This window comes from Acyrthosiphon pisum, chromosome A1, assembly GCF_005508785.2.
Source record: "Acyrthosiphon pisum isolate AL4f chromosome A1, pea_aphid_22Mar2018_4r6ur, whole genome shotgun sequence".
NCBI classification, from domain to species: domain Eukaryota; kingdom Metazoa; phylum Arthropoda; class Insecta; order Hemiptera; family Aphididae; genus Acyrthosiphon; species Acyrthosiphon pisum.
The window spans coordinates 61,960,514-61,977,829 of NC_042494.1; the positions used below are offsets into that span (position 1 = coordinate 61,960,514).

At 29.7% G+C, this 17,316-nt stretch overlaps 2 protein-coding genes across 2 annotated transcripts; one reads left to right on the forward strand and one right to left on the reverse strand.

Moving 5' to 3' along the window:
• Positions 1 to 594: 594 nt before the first annotated feature.
• Positions 595 to 14,766, reverse strand: LOC100571094 (atrial natriuretic peptide receptor 2-like). The gene is made up of 4 exons (XM_029487355.1): positions 14,663 to 14,766; positions 4,042 to 4,119; positions 2,222 to 2,398; positions 595 to 868 (listed from the first exon to the last, which is right to left on the reverse strand). Exons 1-4 carry the CDS (start codon positions 14,723 to 14,725, stop codon positions 611 to 613), a joined length of 576 nt encoding a protein of 191 aa, XP_029343215.1. The 5' UTR covers positions 14,726 to 14,766; the 3' UTR covers positions 595 to 610.
• LOC103309153 lies at positions 7,798 to 10,756 on the forward strand. The gene has a single exon (XM_008183906.3). It carries the CDS (start codon positions 9,073 to 9,075, stop codon positions 10,348 to 10,350), a length of 1,278 nt encoding a protein of 425 aa, XP_008182128.1. The 5' UTR covers positions 7,798 to 9,072; the 3' UTR covers positions 10,351 to 10,756.
• Positions 14,767 to 17,316: the final 2,550 nt, after the last annotated feature.

Here is a 17,316-nt window from a genome sequence, read left to right on the forward strand (position 1 = left end):
AAAAAAATAAAAAAACACATCATTATAAAATCAATACATTCATCGTTCCACTCAAAATCTAAAATTGTGACTAAGGATTTTTAATATTTTTCAAATGTCATTGTAATAATATAGTAGGAGCCTTGTATTAAATTTTCAAGTATTTTTACTCAACAAATAATGTTTATTGATATTCATAGAAATAAAAACTAATTAAATTGGAAACTGAAATTGTCCGTAAGCAGCTCAAAACAAATTAAAATATTTTGAAAATTTTATCATGTATAGAAAATGGAAATATAAACAACCAGTGAAAATTTCATGTATCTACAGTCATTCGTTTTAAATTTACACCAAAAACCAAAATCAATTTTCTCGAAAACAGATTTTGCGTAAAAATTCCCGTTTTTCCTTAATTTATTTTTTGTTTTTCACGGCGCTTTTGAAAACTATTGGAAAAATTTTACTTTTGACCCCCCAAAGTACCAACTAGATTCACTTTCCTATCAGAAAAGCTACTGTTGAAGAAAATCGAAGCACTTTTTCTGTCCTAAAAGATGATGACAGACATAAAAAAAAAAACAAACACACATCATTGTAAAATCAATACATTCATCGTTCCACTCAGAATCTAAAATTCATACTTCATACCAAAGATATAAATATTTTTGATAGCACCTACCTGTAAAATATAAAAATAATAATTGCACAAACCTTTCCAGTAAGCGTAAGAATCACTGTCGCTATTTGATTCATTTGTATGGTTGTTTCGAAGACTTCTAAGACCAAAGTCAGCAATTTTAAGAACAAATCTGCTATCAACTACACAGTTGCTAGATTTGAGACCTCCGTGAGAACGGAGTTCGCTACTATGTAAATAGCACATTCCCTGAAAAAAAAAATGTAATGATAATTTTATCCGTGTACAAATAAACAATACTGTTAGCATCACTGAGTTATTTATCTATAAAACTGTCAATACAATTTTGATTCGATTAAAATTCAAATAATATTTTTATTTTTTTTTTAAACGATTTTTTTTTTAAACATTAGAACACAAATAGTTAAGTTGAATTAAGTATTTAAATTTTGTAAAGTAGCTATTATTATTATTAGATTTATAGACTATATAAAATAATTGTTTTATCATGTATAAAACATTATATATCTAAAATATTATACCAATAATACATTCGTATTTTAACTAGACAGACCGAAACATTTTAGAAATACCCCAATTATTATTTTCAGGCCCTGCATACCGTTGAATCAATTAAGTGAATTTAATGTCACGTTTTTGGCTTCACTTATTGAACGTACCTACCTATACAAATTTAAGAGATATTAATTTTATTAATTTTATTTTATTCATGCAATTTATAGATTTCATAAAATACTATACCTATCCCTATCTTCAAAACCATAACCACAAGAATTCACAAGAAATATATTATGTACGTTTATAAGACTCCAGATATTTCACTTTTCTGTATCAAGGATCTTCTAGAAAATATTGTACGAAAACATAAAAAAAAATCAACCATCTAAGGTTATAATGAAAACCCTTGGGTGCGCTATAAAGAAAAATATGATATTAAACACGGTCTGTAAAAATATCTAAAAATGTTTATATAACAAAAAAAAAAATACACAAAACATTGTTTTACGGATTATGTTTAACAAACATAAATCGTAATTGAAAACTGTTGTTTTCGACCCAAGTTGACTTTATATGAAACACGATACGCATACAAAGAGATCTTATCATTATTATTTGTATTGTTTTTTTTTCCATATTTTATTGTACGACGTATACTATGGCGTTCAAACACGAATATTGTAAAAACAGACTACAAAATAATGATGCGGTCAACAAATCATTATATATGAAATTAATTGCGGTCTAACACCACGCACTGGCAAGACTCGAGATCAATAATATATTATCACTGCGCTATTTCTAGCTATACTTTGTACTAATTATTGTATCATGTTCTTAAATCACACACGGCACGCACGCATCTACAGCATACAAAATAATATTGCTCGCGTTGTTCTCCTTAAAATCGGTGATTTTATTTTAGTATATGCCGTCGTTATAATTATAGTTATGTAATGTTATCCGTTTCAGAGAACGATAAAATATGACCGTTCTCTGTGGTAACAGAAGTATAGACAATAATATAAATAAATAAACAATATAAATTACAAATAAAAATAAAGTAGGTATAGGTATAATTACTTTGACAATGTCGTGCATCAGACTGTACCGGAACATCCAATCCAGTTTAAACTGTTCGTTTTCGAGAATGTCCTGTAAACTTCCTTTGGGACAATACTCGGTCAGTAGACAACAGTAATTGGGCTCTATGCACGCTCCATAAAATCGCACTAAATGGTCATGATGCAAATCTTTCAACTGAAATTAAACATTAATTTTTTTTTAATAGCATTTTTATCATTGAATAATGCACCTCGACACCTATACGACGTACTCGCGAAAGTATCACGTTTATCATTGTACGATTGTGCTTTTTTTTGTAGTAAAAAATAAAGGTATTTAGGTATATATAAGATACAATTCTTTTAAAACGAATTATAAAACGAGTACATTTTATATCATAATATATGAAATACGTTTCTTTTTTATGAGTTTAATCAGAAACTGATTAGATTTACTGAACAGTGGAAAGCAGCACACTGATAATTACTCAATCGCAAGTTCAAAATTTTCCATTGCTACAAAAGTTTTAACTTTTGAAATATAAAGTAAAAGTCAGTTAAAAATTCCACTACAAGAATAAACTCTCGTCTGTTCTATTATTAAATATTCTATTATTTTATTTAACGCTGATCTATGAGTAACCTATTACTATTTAACGAATGAGAAAATAAAAAATAAAAAGATGTATTTTAAGAAATCTATAGGTACACATTATCAATCAAAAGTCGATACAACGACTGAACGACATGATGTAGTTGCAACGACACACAATAATTATAAAAAAATAAATTATTACCATACGACAAATAAATCTAAATTAAATCTACTAGGATCCTATAGCTCTATATTATATGCTCTCCGTTTAAAAATAATTCTAGGTTAAACACAACTCCGATTTATTTTGAACTCGTAGCAATTTCGTGTTAACATAAAATACTATTGCTTTACCTTACAAAGACTTAAAATGCTATTAATCATAAATCGAATGACTTGATTATCCTAACCCTCCACCATAATAACATACTATATAACCTACCTGTCCTACCTATGTGTTAACGACATACTATAATTTATATATATAGATATATGATTATTGTTTATACAGCATTTCGTAAACTCAGGACTTAACCATTAGTATTATCTCCCACGCTTCACCAAAATTCGTAAGCATCAATAATTGTTACATCATCCATCCCAATTACTCCGTTAGATCTCACTATTATCTAATTGGTTTTTCGATGATTTCAAACCCATTGTTTTTGATTTTCTCCCTCTTTTTTTCTCATTTTCTTCTTACATTGACCTGCACTAACGTACGTTGTTTTACAAAATAATAACATACACTCTCCTGTTGCAATGATTTCCTTCTATTTTCTGCAAGCTAGCTTTCCGATACGTATAAGCTGCTACAACTATTTACGATATACATAGGTATATTATTATTATAATATTATTCATACCATTTTGATCTATTGTAAGTTACTTATTTATTATTTTATTTTATATTGTCAACATACTATATTTTCACTATACTTTAGAATATACATTTTTATACACATAATATAGTATGTCATTTAGGTCACGGATGAAAATATGAGATGAATTAACACTAAGAACGTACCCATTGCATTAGCAAAATACTGTATTAAAAACATACCCACATGAGTACAGGATATTAAAATTAATTATATGCCATGAGGGTCTCTTCATGTGTATATAAACATCAAACATTCAAATATCCATATGTATAATAATATTTATATAATATATTTATTATAATATAATAAGCTAAAATACACATTCACACACACTTGTATTGAATTAAGCTTTATACATACCCTTTTCAATTCCAGTAGCCGAGGACGCGTCAACTCCAAGCGCGATCTCTTTAAAGTTTTTAGCGCTACTTTATTACCCTGTAATCAGAAAACAAAGTAAAAAAAAATAATTACTAAATATCGATAAACATAGTTAAATCACGTCCATTAAGGAGCTAGCTTGTATCAAACAATGTCAGCAAAAATACTAAGCCCATTTACTGGTTATCAAGCATGCTCATCCATAGTTTTTTCTTAAATAATACATTTATTTTAAAACTATTGTATGTACTATTGTAGGTACTTATAAACATAACAATTAACAACAATATTTTCAAATCTTAAGGTTTTTTATGCATCTTAAGGAATTTCATATACCAAAACAAACTTATTTTTTTCAAATGTAAACCACCTTTTGCATTGTATTTTGATTATTGAAAAAAAATATTTTTCCAGGAGGAAGAAAAATTATATCCCAACGAAAGAACTATTATGGGTACAGATTGGTGTATTTTTATAATAAATGTTTTGCTTTTTATCGCCAAACAAAACACAATATTATTAATGAGCTCGAAATCGACTACGAGATAGCATAATAATATCTGAGAATATATTATTATATTGTAACATACGCGTATTTTCATGTATGAGTGTGAAAATATAGGTTTGCATTTATAGTAAGAGGTGCTTATAATAAAAATGATATACGATAAATGTATACATAATAAGTAAAATAACCGCGATGATTGTAACTGTTATATAAATGGTACCATCAATTTATTCACGTACTTTATACAGTGCGATACGTGATGTATTTATACTGATCACATATCGTTTTAGATACATGGATATGTATGCGGTGGCATCCAAAAAATAAAAATCAACATTACAATATGATTACGACAGTAATATTGTTGTATATAGGAACCTAGTCTGTTTCGTTAAAGGCGTCCATTGCGCCTATTTATTTATGATAAAATATCGAGCATCTTTATTTTTTATGTACACACTTGTCTACACACAATAAACATAGAAATTCAAATGATATCGCAGCACGCTATATGTACCTATATTATATTATGTGAAACTCAATAATATATGAAGATCAGTATTTGTTGTTTGGCGTCGACATGACCTTAAATAACGTAGAGAATGTGTTAACACTTTTCACGCATTCCAATAAAAATTCAACGATTTATGAGTATTGACATAATAATAATTAAAATATTTAAAAAAAACTGGAATTTGGGATATTTCATAACAATTATATTATTACAATAGTGAAGTTTTCTTTTTAAGCCTATAGGTTATATTCGTAATAATTGTACATCTTCTACATTCACTGGATTCGTTTAAAGAATATAAACTTTTTATTTTCCTATGGCCACAACTACAATTTATATTAAACTAGTTTTAGTAGAAATTTTAAGGAAATTATTTTTTTGATATGTTTGGTATTATAGTTAAGTAATTACATAAAATAACGTAAGATAATATATTAGCATAACAGTATTTAATTTAAATCATTGTATTTGAAAAATAAATTACAATCTAGACCCCCCCCCCCACCAGTTAGTTTTCCATTACCAATTTTAACACCCCTTTAAACATGGGTTTAGTTTTGCTCATAAGTATAAGCTTTACTAATGAGGGTTATCTACAAACATACAAACGAACTAATCTGCTCATACTAAAAAGTGCCATAAGTGGTTCTTTACACCAGGTGTCTTTATGCTGTTTATAGTTTCCATAATTGATCCAAAATACATTACCGATAGCGTAAATCTATCTTCTAACTTCGACATTATGAACAATATTTAGTTGAAATGTAAAGATACTCGTTTCTTTTTTACCATTGCTTAGTATTTTCTCACTTTTTTACCAACCGAAAAAAACATACTTCAACGTGCTAAACCAATAAGCTTCCTTTTTTTCTCCTATGTAAATCCAAAACGTATACAAATATTTTTATAACGCTTTATTATATGTAAACAAAAATTATTGTTTGAACTGTTAAATATATCAAGACATAATATCACTATAGGTTATATAAAATAAAAACAACCGGTACCTAAGAAATAAGAATTTCGTTATTTTCCTTAAAAGGTTTAAAAATTACATTTTGAAGTAAAATAAAAACTACAATTCTTATTTAAAACAAAATAGTTAAAAAAAAAAATTAAGTATTAATTTTACAGCAATAATAAGATGTTTCAAAGCTCATTGAACCGTTATTTGTATACATTTTAATAATATTGTATTTTCTACAAATATCCTTTTATTCATATAAATTGAACATATTATGCAAATTGTATGAAGTTTATTATAAAAAATAACTAGTTTTGTTTTAAACTATGTACATATAATAATATATTATTTATCAATGGTATTTATGCAAGTAACTCTGTTTCTCAGATCTAATAAATTAAATACAAATATAGATATTGTACGTAATCTCAAATATTATATAGAGTAACAATTATGTATTATTAACATAATGTTCTTTAGATTTTGAGCATAACGATAAATGTATAGTTTTTACAATTATGTGTATTTTTTTTTTTTTTGCATCTGAAGTCACTAATAGAAAAAATGACCATGTCATCAACTTGAAGGTTTCTGGAAGGAAGTTGGATCTAGTTGGTACTTTTGAGATAATTTTTAGAATATTTTGGAAAAACAAAATTCGTTAAAATGTCAATAATATTATTAAAATAATTGTTTGATAAGCATGGTTACCAAAAAGTTCGACCGCCTTCACTTTATAATATTATCTAAAATATCTACCTATATAATTAAAGGGATCTTTTTTTACCGAATTCAGCATTATATTTATTTAATCTAAAAACATTGTATATTTTTTGACGAATAGAATAATTATTGTTGAAGCTGACACTTTCAAGTTTATAAAAATACAGATTTGTTAGTACATCTTTTGCATGAGATTTCTCCAAATTCAATATATCATAAGTATTAGTATATCATATAGTATAATAAGTATTAAAATTAAACGGTTTGGCTATCCTTAGTAATGAGTTTATAGTAGTTCTGAGCAAACCAAAATGTTTATCAAATGTACCACCCCATACACTAATTCCGTATTTATATAATGACTGAGTAGTATTACAGAAGACCATTTTAATATATTGTTAGGTAACAAAATATTATTTACTGTTTTAAAGCTACCAAATCTACTTCTTATTTTTTTAAACATTGAGTCAGTATAAAAATTCCATTTTAAAAACTTATCAATCATGACACCCAGATACTTGGGTAATAACTGATTATGCACCTCTTATACATTTCACTTGGCCATCTTTATTATTTTTATCTTTCAGTTACTAAATTAAACATAAAATGTGTGTGCATTTGTAAAGGGTACACATAAAATGTGTAAACAAATTTAAATATTTTGTGTTGAAAATATTTTTTTTAAAAAAATCATATTTGCCTATTACTTTTTTATAACAACTTGCATACTATTTACATATAATAAAAAAAATATTAAATAACACTAATTCGTAAACAATGTTCAGTGTTAACTAATTATTGGTTCCAAAATTGATTTTTGGTAAAGTCTCATTAATTTAGTGCCTATTCTGTTATTCTTTTACGAAGTAAAAAAAAAATACAAATTCTAATTATTTTTTGTGAATCCTTTATAAAACTAATAAATTGAAAATAAATCAAAGGCTATTACCAGTAAATGATACACTAAAATAATTTTGGTCGAAACAAATAAATAATATACATTTTAAACATATGTATACTGTATAGGTACCAAAACAACGAATTTATTTAATTTCTTATAGGTTATTAAGTGTTTCTTCAACTAATGATTCTGCAAAATTTTACATTTTTATTAATGATTTTAATAATAATATGCCACGCCAGATTATGACTATTGCAAAGAACCATTTGCAGGGTTCACCTTTCAATGGATAATGGAACTTTATGAGACTTTTGAAACATTTTCACATCAAAAAGAATTCTCGTAAACAACATATATAAAAAAAACAGTTTAAGACGTATGTGTAATGTGTATACTTGTGTACTATCGCTCATGTACGTTTATTATTTATACAACTTCTTTCCTGCCACACAAAGTCTAAGAAAAAACAACAGTTGAAACTATTATAGTTGGTTCAGTAAAAAAAAAAAAAAATAATGTGAAATCTTTTATCTCACCGTAGAATCGGAAGAAAACAAACATGCTGAATAAGGGGAATATAATGCCAAGTTATGTCATGAGGATGAGACACCCGTTTACTTGCTGTTATAATAACTGTTTAGAAGCTATCCAGAATAAGTGACCATCGAAAAACTAGTAGAAAAAAACAACACGCTGGTACGTTTTAAAACGCTGTTTTTATTGTTCACACGATTTTCCTGAGGTGGATGTATTTTACGCAATATATTGTTGAAAACACAAAACAAAAAAATTCCTATTGGGTAATTTGTTAAGATGAAAATATAATCGAACGAGGATAAAAAATAAATGTAATAAAAACAAAAACAAAATAAAATATTGTTGTTTGTCAACAAATATTATCTACCTACCGATAATATTTTGTTATTCTATCGAAAATCACTTAGAAACGTTAAAAATGATAATATGATCCCTCCAAAGTTTCGTCTGGATTGAATAACATAATATCTAGAATGATAATTATAGCAAAAAATAAAAAAAACTTTCCGTCTTGTAGTCGTTATCAAATCTGCGGTTAGAATAGTTATGTACCGAAATTAAGCAGTATAAAATGTCGGATACGAAAAATCAACGAATCACCTGATTCTAAAGACAACAATCTCTGGCCACAATTGATATCATTTTCAATCTTTTGACAACCCGATGTTTTGTAAAACAAACACGAGAAATTATTGCTAACATTCGTTGTTTACAAATATCCATCCGTACTACTTTGCAATTACGTAAAAAGAAGAAACGCGTGTGCCCAATCTTCACAACAGTTCTATACTTTCGTGCTGCGATAACAGTGACAATAATAATAATATCTCAACAACAAAGTCGTTATCACTTCACTCTACGCCATGACGGATTTTTCGGCAGTCGTGGCGGCCTTGGAGACATCGTCTCCGCACACCATCACCACAACCACCACCTCCACCGTCACGGCCGTCACTACCACCACGACCACCACTATCACTTCAGGCATAGCTGGTCTTCCGGCCGCGGGAGCGCCGAATCGTGACGATGCGCGCAGGCTGTTCATGGGCAACCTGCCTAAGGTGAAATCAGAAGTTGAAATTTGCGAGGAAGTTAGCCGGAACACGGACGGCCTGGTGCGCGTCATCACGTACAAGAACTTTGAAAACCCCTTGTTGCACCGTGGCTTCTGTTTCCTGGACTACGAGTCCAACACGGCGGCCGCGGAGGCCAAGCGCCGGCTGTCTCGGTGCACGGTGTTTGGGTGCAAGACGATCGTCGACTGGGCGGATCCGGAACCGGAAGTGGACGCCGAACAGATGGCCACCGTCCGGATTCTGTTTGTCCGACAGTACGGTGGAATGCTTGACGAGCGCACGCTGGCCGACGTGTTCGGCCGGTACGGTAAGGTCGAAAGGGTCAAGAACCTGAAGAACTACTCGTTCGTTCACTTCGAACGTCGGTCGGACGCCCGGGACGCTATGAACGCGCTGGACGGCACCGTGGACGAAGCGTCTGGCGTCCGAGTTGACGTGTCGTGGGCCAAACCACCTGCCGAAAAACGCATCCGGGAACAGGTGCTCCGCGACCGGGAGCGGCGAATCCGGCTGCAGGCGTACGTGACGCCCCACACCGAGCACGATGTTGTTTCTAACATCCGGTTCAACAACAAGACAACCACCTCCTCGTTCACCTCAAACACCAACACCAGTCTCGCATCCGTATCCCCCGTACCATACTCCAACTACGATCACTACGAATACAACTTTGGCCGAAAGACGTACGCGTGCACGTGTCGAGATAAACGGAGCTTCGATACGGATCCACTGCAACGACAACCGGAACAACAACGAAGACAATCGGAACCGCAACCAGAACAACGACAACGCTGCCGGTGCATCGTCGATACGTCGGTTCCGGAAGCGACGGCCTCATCCGTGGACAGTGGCTGTCATAGTGCCGAACGCGTTAACCGCTACGTCGACAGCGGTCGAACATGGCGGCAGCAACAGCGGATGCCACTCCAACAACGGGACACAGTTGAGACCCACTTCGCCGGATCTTCCACTGCTCGACACGATCACGGCGATTGCGCCAACGACATTTCAGACTTGGACTCGATTATTTTGAACTTTTTCCATAAGATGAGTCACGCCACCTGAAGAGGCGTGTCTAAGACCACCTGTAATAAATCTAACACGGACAGGCCCCCACTAACTTTCCTGTTTTTAATATATAAGAAAAACAAACACTGCCCAGCACCGTGCGTTGACGTTTGTTGAAATAAAAAATAACTTAATACCTAATAATTAAAAGTTAATTTTGATGTGAACTTCTGCGGTTTTATTGAGTGAGTTAAAAAAAATATTATGTGTAATACAGCATTCGTAGTGTCATTTCGACTTCATATTGAAACAAAACAAAATCATAAGAAAACGTTTTTATTTTATGTTATTGAATATTTTTGTAAACGGCAATATCTGAAGAGACTATTCAAAAATTCAAATATATGTTTATTTGGAAGTCAATTTGTGTTTGTTTTCCAGGAATATCAAAATAATATATTGTTATAGCATATTATATTATTGGTAAAGTCGTGTAAATATTTAAAATCATAAAAATTAGAATGATTAGTGTTATTAATTGGTAAATTCTATAATCATTAATGAGTAAAGTGTATTAAATTAGATTGATAATAACTATTTCAGAGACTCAATGTTGTTTGTAATTATTAAAATTAACTGTAATATTATAACGTTGATAAATAATATACAATTTTAGAATATTTACATTTATTTGAGCAGTATCACCGCTAATATAATCAACATAAAAAATTAATAATACTTCTATAAATAGGGGAAGACGTCCAAAATAACTGTTGTTCATTTTATTTCCACCCTTATTTTAACGTTACCAAATAACTCTGACATCAGCTATTGTAGTACGGTCAATTTACCACGATCAGTATACATTGAATCTATTGAATTACTCACATATACTCACACCATACAAATATAATGGCTGTACCCGTATTATTGCTATACGGTCGTGGGGCCATTAGAGTATCGACATAATACTATGCAAAAATTGTAACATACAATTACATACGAGATGTGCAACGAGAAATCCATTGTTATTCGATTAATTTTAGTGAGTAAAGTCAATCATAATAATATATGTCATACCATAAATTTTAATTTTACTACTAAATTACAGTTAGTTCAACGAGATAACTTTTAGGTACAATATTTAAGAACGTTGTTATATTGATTTCCGGTGAATGGTGATAGTATATTATAAAATAATTGGTAGAAACATTTCAAGGCATTTAACTCTTATTTCGATCAAATTGTTTCTCCACACATTAGATTTTAATTCGTCTTCTTCTTAGGTTTCTTCTTTTTTATTGTTCTGAAAGAATTTTAGCTGCCATCACCAGTGCTTTTTAATCGCAATTGTCCTGAATTCTATCTTCCCGATTCATCTCATACTCCTTTTCTACATCGTTTCTAATTACTTCAGTTCATCGCATTCGATGTGTTTATCTTCATGTTAGTTTCAACTAACCTGAGATAAATATAGATTGCCCTATGATGGTTATAATTTCTGTTTTTCGTATAATTAGAGTCCTTGGCCTTAAGTGTAGCTTGCATATCGCCCCCTTATCTAACTTGTTATGGTTGCACGATACTATATTATTTCTTCAAGTATTCAATCTGATCCCAGGGACTTCCAGTTGTTCAGGTTATAAATAATTATCATGGTTCCTTCTCTCATGTTCACTCGCTGTTCTTATGAAGTATGAACCTTCTATGCTGCTATTGGTGTCTCTGATATACCACTGTTTAATAACTCTATAAAATATTATCATCTGGACATTTTCTCAAGAGTCAAAATAATTGTTTTACCGTCCTTGAAAAGGTTTTGATTTTAGTTTTTAAAAAGTACAAATTTGGATAAATTCTGAAATATGAAGATTTCATAGTAACTATAATAATTCAAATCCAAACTTTCAGCATTAGTGTAAGTTCAAAATTATTTGTGTAAATCTTAAATGGACAAAAAAGGTTTTTTTAAGACGCAAATCTCTGTTATATTTATATATATATTATTTATAAATATATTTTTAGTAAATAATAATTTGTTTCTGTCAATCTCTTATGCGTTAAATCTAGTCAAGATAATTCGAAACAAACGTAAACGTCATGTAATATAATAAGATTAAATCGTTAAACTTTTGATCCTTCCATAACAAATAATTGAATCAAAAGTTTCTATATAATACGCTAACGTACAGTTATTATCACATCGAACAAAATAATACGTGTTCGCAAATCCAGTCTGCCTGAATCCAAAGCTGTCAGTTAAATATAAAAATATATTTTATGACATAAATCAATCTAAATATTATACATAATATATTTTTACATAATATCATTATATTATATTTAAAGACAATATAATCATACATACCTATTACATATTATATTTTATTTCGTGAAATGCTTCAAAATTTAATTATTATTGACCAATTTTTGATTGATATTTTAATCTTAAAAAATGGTTTTGCAGCGTTGGAAATTTGTTATTTAGCATAATAATAATTATAATAAATAACACTTTAATATTAAATAATAGTAACATTTTCGTTAAGTGTTCTGATGAAGGTTAAAAAGTACCTATTCTACTAGGTAAGTTGAATAATTTAAATCTAATAAAACATTCATAATACAAAGATAAAATTGAACAACGATTTTCTTGATTCTTAATTTTTATTCGTGACACGAACTTTTGATAAAATTAGTAATTTTAAGATCAAGATAATAAACAATTGTTTCACCAGTTTAATTATAAAATATAACTATGCTTGGTATCATTTGAATAAAAATTGTGACCAGGAATATAATATTTTACGACAACATTATTCAACCAGCTTATAAATACAAACGAAAATATTTTAATTACATGTAATTTATCATTTTTTGTTCTTTTTAAAGTAAATAAAAAGTCTAGTTATTTATACGATTTGAAGGTGCTTTTAAAGATTTATGACTTTTATAATTAGTAATAATACATTTTTAGTTCGTTCAACAAAAATTGGGCTTAACTACATATGAATATTTCTGAATAAAACACTTGATCAAATATTATAATATTACACCACTGTTGTATTAATTCAGTTATTTGAAAAATACTTAATAATCAATTTATATAGCGATTGTATTTGAAGGCGTTAAAAAGTTAAAAGCATTTTTTTCTCTATTTACATTAATGATATATATTATATCAAACTAATTATACAACTATCTTTTGGAAAAATATGTCAAATATACGTAAATTTATACGTACAAGCAGATATAATTAACTGACTAAATAAATAAACGATCATAAATAGTGTGATTTTAATCATATTTCTATAAAATATTTAAAAATACTTAAACAGGATAATTACAATAGCTGGATGTAATTAGGTGCACAGTTGAAAAGAGTGTGTTACGTTTGTGTTATGACAAATTATTGCACAGGTATGAAAGACAATTCTGAATTGAGATCAATTAAAACTATAACCTTCCTTGAAATATTGCACGGACATTTGTTTGTAACATTTCATTGTATATATAGGAAAGCTACTGGGAAAATAAAAAAAAATATCTTTTTAAAATAATAACTATACTCGGTTTCTAGTCAACAATATTTAGGTTTAGGTACTATTTAAAACGTTCAAACAAATATGTATTCATAAAAATAAAATGTCTTGTAAAACCAATACAGTCTAAGTTTAACTCATAATATACTTGGCCAAAACTCTCTATAAAGCTTTCACTCAAATCTATCCAACCACCGTAATCCTCTAATCTTTCTAATTTATCTGTTCTTAACATAACAGGTGACCCCGTAAGACGTTTGAAACGTAAATGGTTTCGGGATCTCTTAAATGATTAAATACATTACTCATTGCCACAAACTGGATGGATTCTTCCTTCGAGACTACAGTCCAATAACTATACTAACTCTACATAATTTATACTTGTTGTAATAAAACATATTTACAGATTGTATAATAAATATTTGAAATTCCAAAAAAGAAAAGAAAAACTCATAAACTAAAAATACGAAATATTGAAATGTGTAAGTTGGGCAGATAACACGATAGAGGTTTTTTATATATTCTTTTGAAACATAATACATCCCTTCAATAATAATACTAATATCATAGCTAACCGAATAATAGTACTTATTTTCAAATGGTTGTACAGAATTTAAGTAGGTAGGTAGGCATATAATATACGTTTTTCTTAAATAAAACGAAATACCAATAGTTAAAAATGTAATAATAATTATACATGTAATGTATAAAATATTATTGTGTTTTCCAGATAATAAATATATATTATAATATATATAAATAATATTGAATAAATTATTATTATGATTATTATTATTATTATTATGAAAAGCCGTCTAGGTACTGACTTTGTAAAATGCTGTTTGTATGAATATTTGGCGTCCGTAGTCACATTGGCTCATGAGGCTCATGAGGTCATCTGATATGACGGTCTGTAATTGAAAAAAAAATAACAATGTTATACAGTAAATAAAGGTAACAATATCATAATATATATACATGTAATTAGTAGGAACTTAGGAACTATACTATACTTAGGAATTATACACTTAATTATTTTATAATTAACTTTCTGGGAATTCGTGCAAACGTGTGGATTTGTAAAAAATAATTTTTTTATAAGGTTTATGTTGTTATTATTAGGAAAAAAAACTATTAAAAAATGTTGACGGTTTTAAGTCCGACAATGCGTGTACACAGCATGAGCCAATTATCGCGTAGTTCACGCAGTGGTACAAAAACACTTGAAATATACCTACATGCGTCATTACAGCAACAGTGAGTCCGCAACTAAAATTCTTGTAAAACGCACAAAATGTAACGTATAGTAATAATATCATAAAAGAATATTTTTGCACCGTTTGATTATAATATTATTATTTTTACTCAACGGATAATATATATAATATATTATTATAGTTTTTTATTCGACACGTGAATGACAGCTGTGGTGAGGAGGTCGATTTGAAGCTAAGCAGACGTTATATGAAAACGAACGACGTCATGGCGGTATGTAATAATATAATATTATCGTGTGTGCGTGACGGTAGAAAAAATCGTAGGTGAACGTGCGCAGTAGGGGTGGTGAGGTTGTTGAATTTGAGGGCAGGTAGATTTCTACCCGGCTTTTTTTTATTAGAATTATTTTAAAATAAATATTATTTATAAGCCCCGATCTCGGGCGGTATTTCGACGGGCGCTGCGGGACGGCTTCAGTTGCAATCAGCTTGATTTTCATAATCATCCGGTGGTTATAACCGCATTACCTACCGACTGATATACAGCCTGTATATACAGGCTGAGAGTAATTATTGCGCTGAGTCGGTTTAAAAGGAAGCCTTAGGAATAATTAGATCTAGCGGGGACCGATAATTTTGAAACGGTCGCTAATTCAAGAGTAGCAGATACGGAAACGGCATTTGATTGACATAAGCAAAAAAAGATTAAATTAATAATGAAAACAGCCAACACCGTGCACCGCCGCCTGCGCCAACGCCGCCGCCTCCGAGAACCACGACGGAAACAGATAGCGAAATCGTCGTACCCCGTAACTCCTGCCCTTAAATTAATGTTTGAGGCGGACCCCAAAGTACCTACCCCGAAGAGCGATGGCGTGAAAAAGGTATGATTTAAATATTTCTGTTGTTCTGTTATACATATAGTTGAATAAAATGTGCATGCCGTGGTGGTAAATGTGTAAATAAAACGGCGTGTTTTTAATAGGCGTACCTACTAAGGTTTTTCGAATCGTCGCCCCGAAATGGCAAATATTATGAATTATGATAAACCAATATTACTATTTTCATTAAGTAGATACAACTATATAATTACTGCTGCAGTAATTAAACAGGTTGATTTGTTTTACGATAAGAATTCGTGTAACTCAGAAACTATTGTTTTTAAAATGTGTGAAGACTGAATTTAATTTTTTCCAAACCGATCATATTTTTTTTTAGAAGAAAATATATAATCTAAATCTAAAATACAATGAGTATATGTGCGATAAGAGGGAAACAAATAAAACATGATTTACATAATTTGGGGAAAGAAGCCACCCACTGATGACACTTTCGAAAACCGATCATATTAATATATTTCTTTAAGCGTTATTTTTACTTCGTAATTGTTGTTAATAATTGTTTTATATAATTTTAGATTCTGAGCGGAGCGATGAATATATTGATTTTACAATGATATGTGTTTTTTTTATTTTATATAATTTTTTTTATTTTCATAGATTGTTTATTGTGTCTGTGTACACGATGAGTAGTCGAAACAATGCTTCGATTTTCCACTTCAGTATCTTGTTCGATGGGAAAGTAAATCTAGTTGGTGCATTGAGGAGGTCAAAATCCCATATTACCATTAGTGTTCAAAAAACGACGAGTAAAACAAAAGAAAAATTTTTACGCAAATCGGTTTTCGACAAAATCGATTTTGGTGTTTGTGTATCTCTAAAACAAATGACCGTAGATACATGAAGTTTTCTCTAGTTGTTTATATATTAGCATTTTCTATACACGATAAAATTTTTTAAATATTTTGATTTTTTATAAATTGTTTACGGACATTTTAATTTTTAATTTTTTTTAGTTATTTTTTCTATAATTGTCAATAAAATTATATTAATTGTTGGGGTTCCAGATATATTGTTTTAATAGTAGTTGAAAAATATTAAAAATACATACAAACAAAAAATCTCAAAAATATAAAAAGCAGTTAAAACTAAAAAAGGTGGGTAAGTGGATGTCACTTTGCTGTACAGTAGGTTACAAGTGGGTCACTGTATAATGGATAGTATTAAATTTGAATTCAATTATATAATATCACTGTATAAGAAAAACGATTCTGAGCGGAGACGGTTTGTCAGTCCAGATATAAGACATAATATTATACATTTATATCTATGGTATAAAAAAAAAATTTACTTTATAAGAGATACCCTATCATAAATTTCCAAATTAAACATATCACATTATCTATTAGATACTTATTACGCGTT

Bases quoted from the DNA above. Each gene is read 5' to 3' on its own strand.
- LOC100571094 (XM_029487355.1), bottom strand. From the start codon at position 14,725: ATGAGCCTCATGAGCCAATGTGACTACGGACGCCAAATATTCATACAA. The intron at 2,399-4,041 runs GTATGTATAAAG...GTTTAATTTCAG, and splicing joins GGCTACTGGAATTGAAAAGG to TTGAAAGATTTGCATCATGA. The intron at 869-2,221 runs GTAATTATACCT...TTTTTTTTTCAG, and splicing joins TGATGCACGACATTGTCAAA to GGAATGTGCTATTTACATAG.
- LOC103309153 (XM_008183906.3), top strand. From the start codon at position 9,073: ATGACGGATTTTTCGGCAGTCGTGGCGGCCTTGGAGACATCGTCTCCG.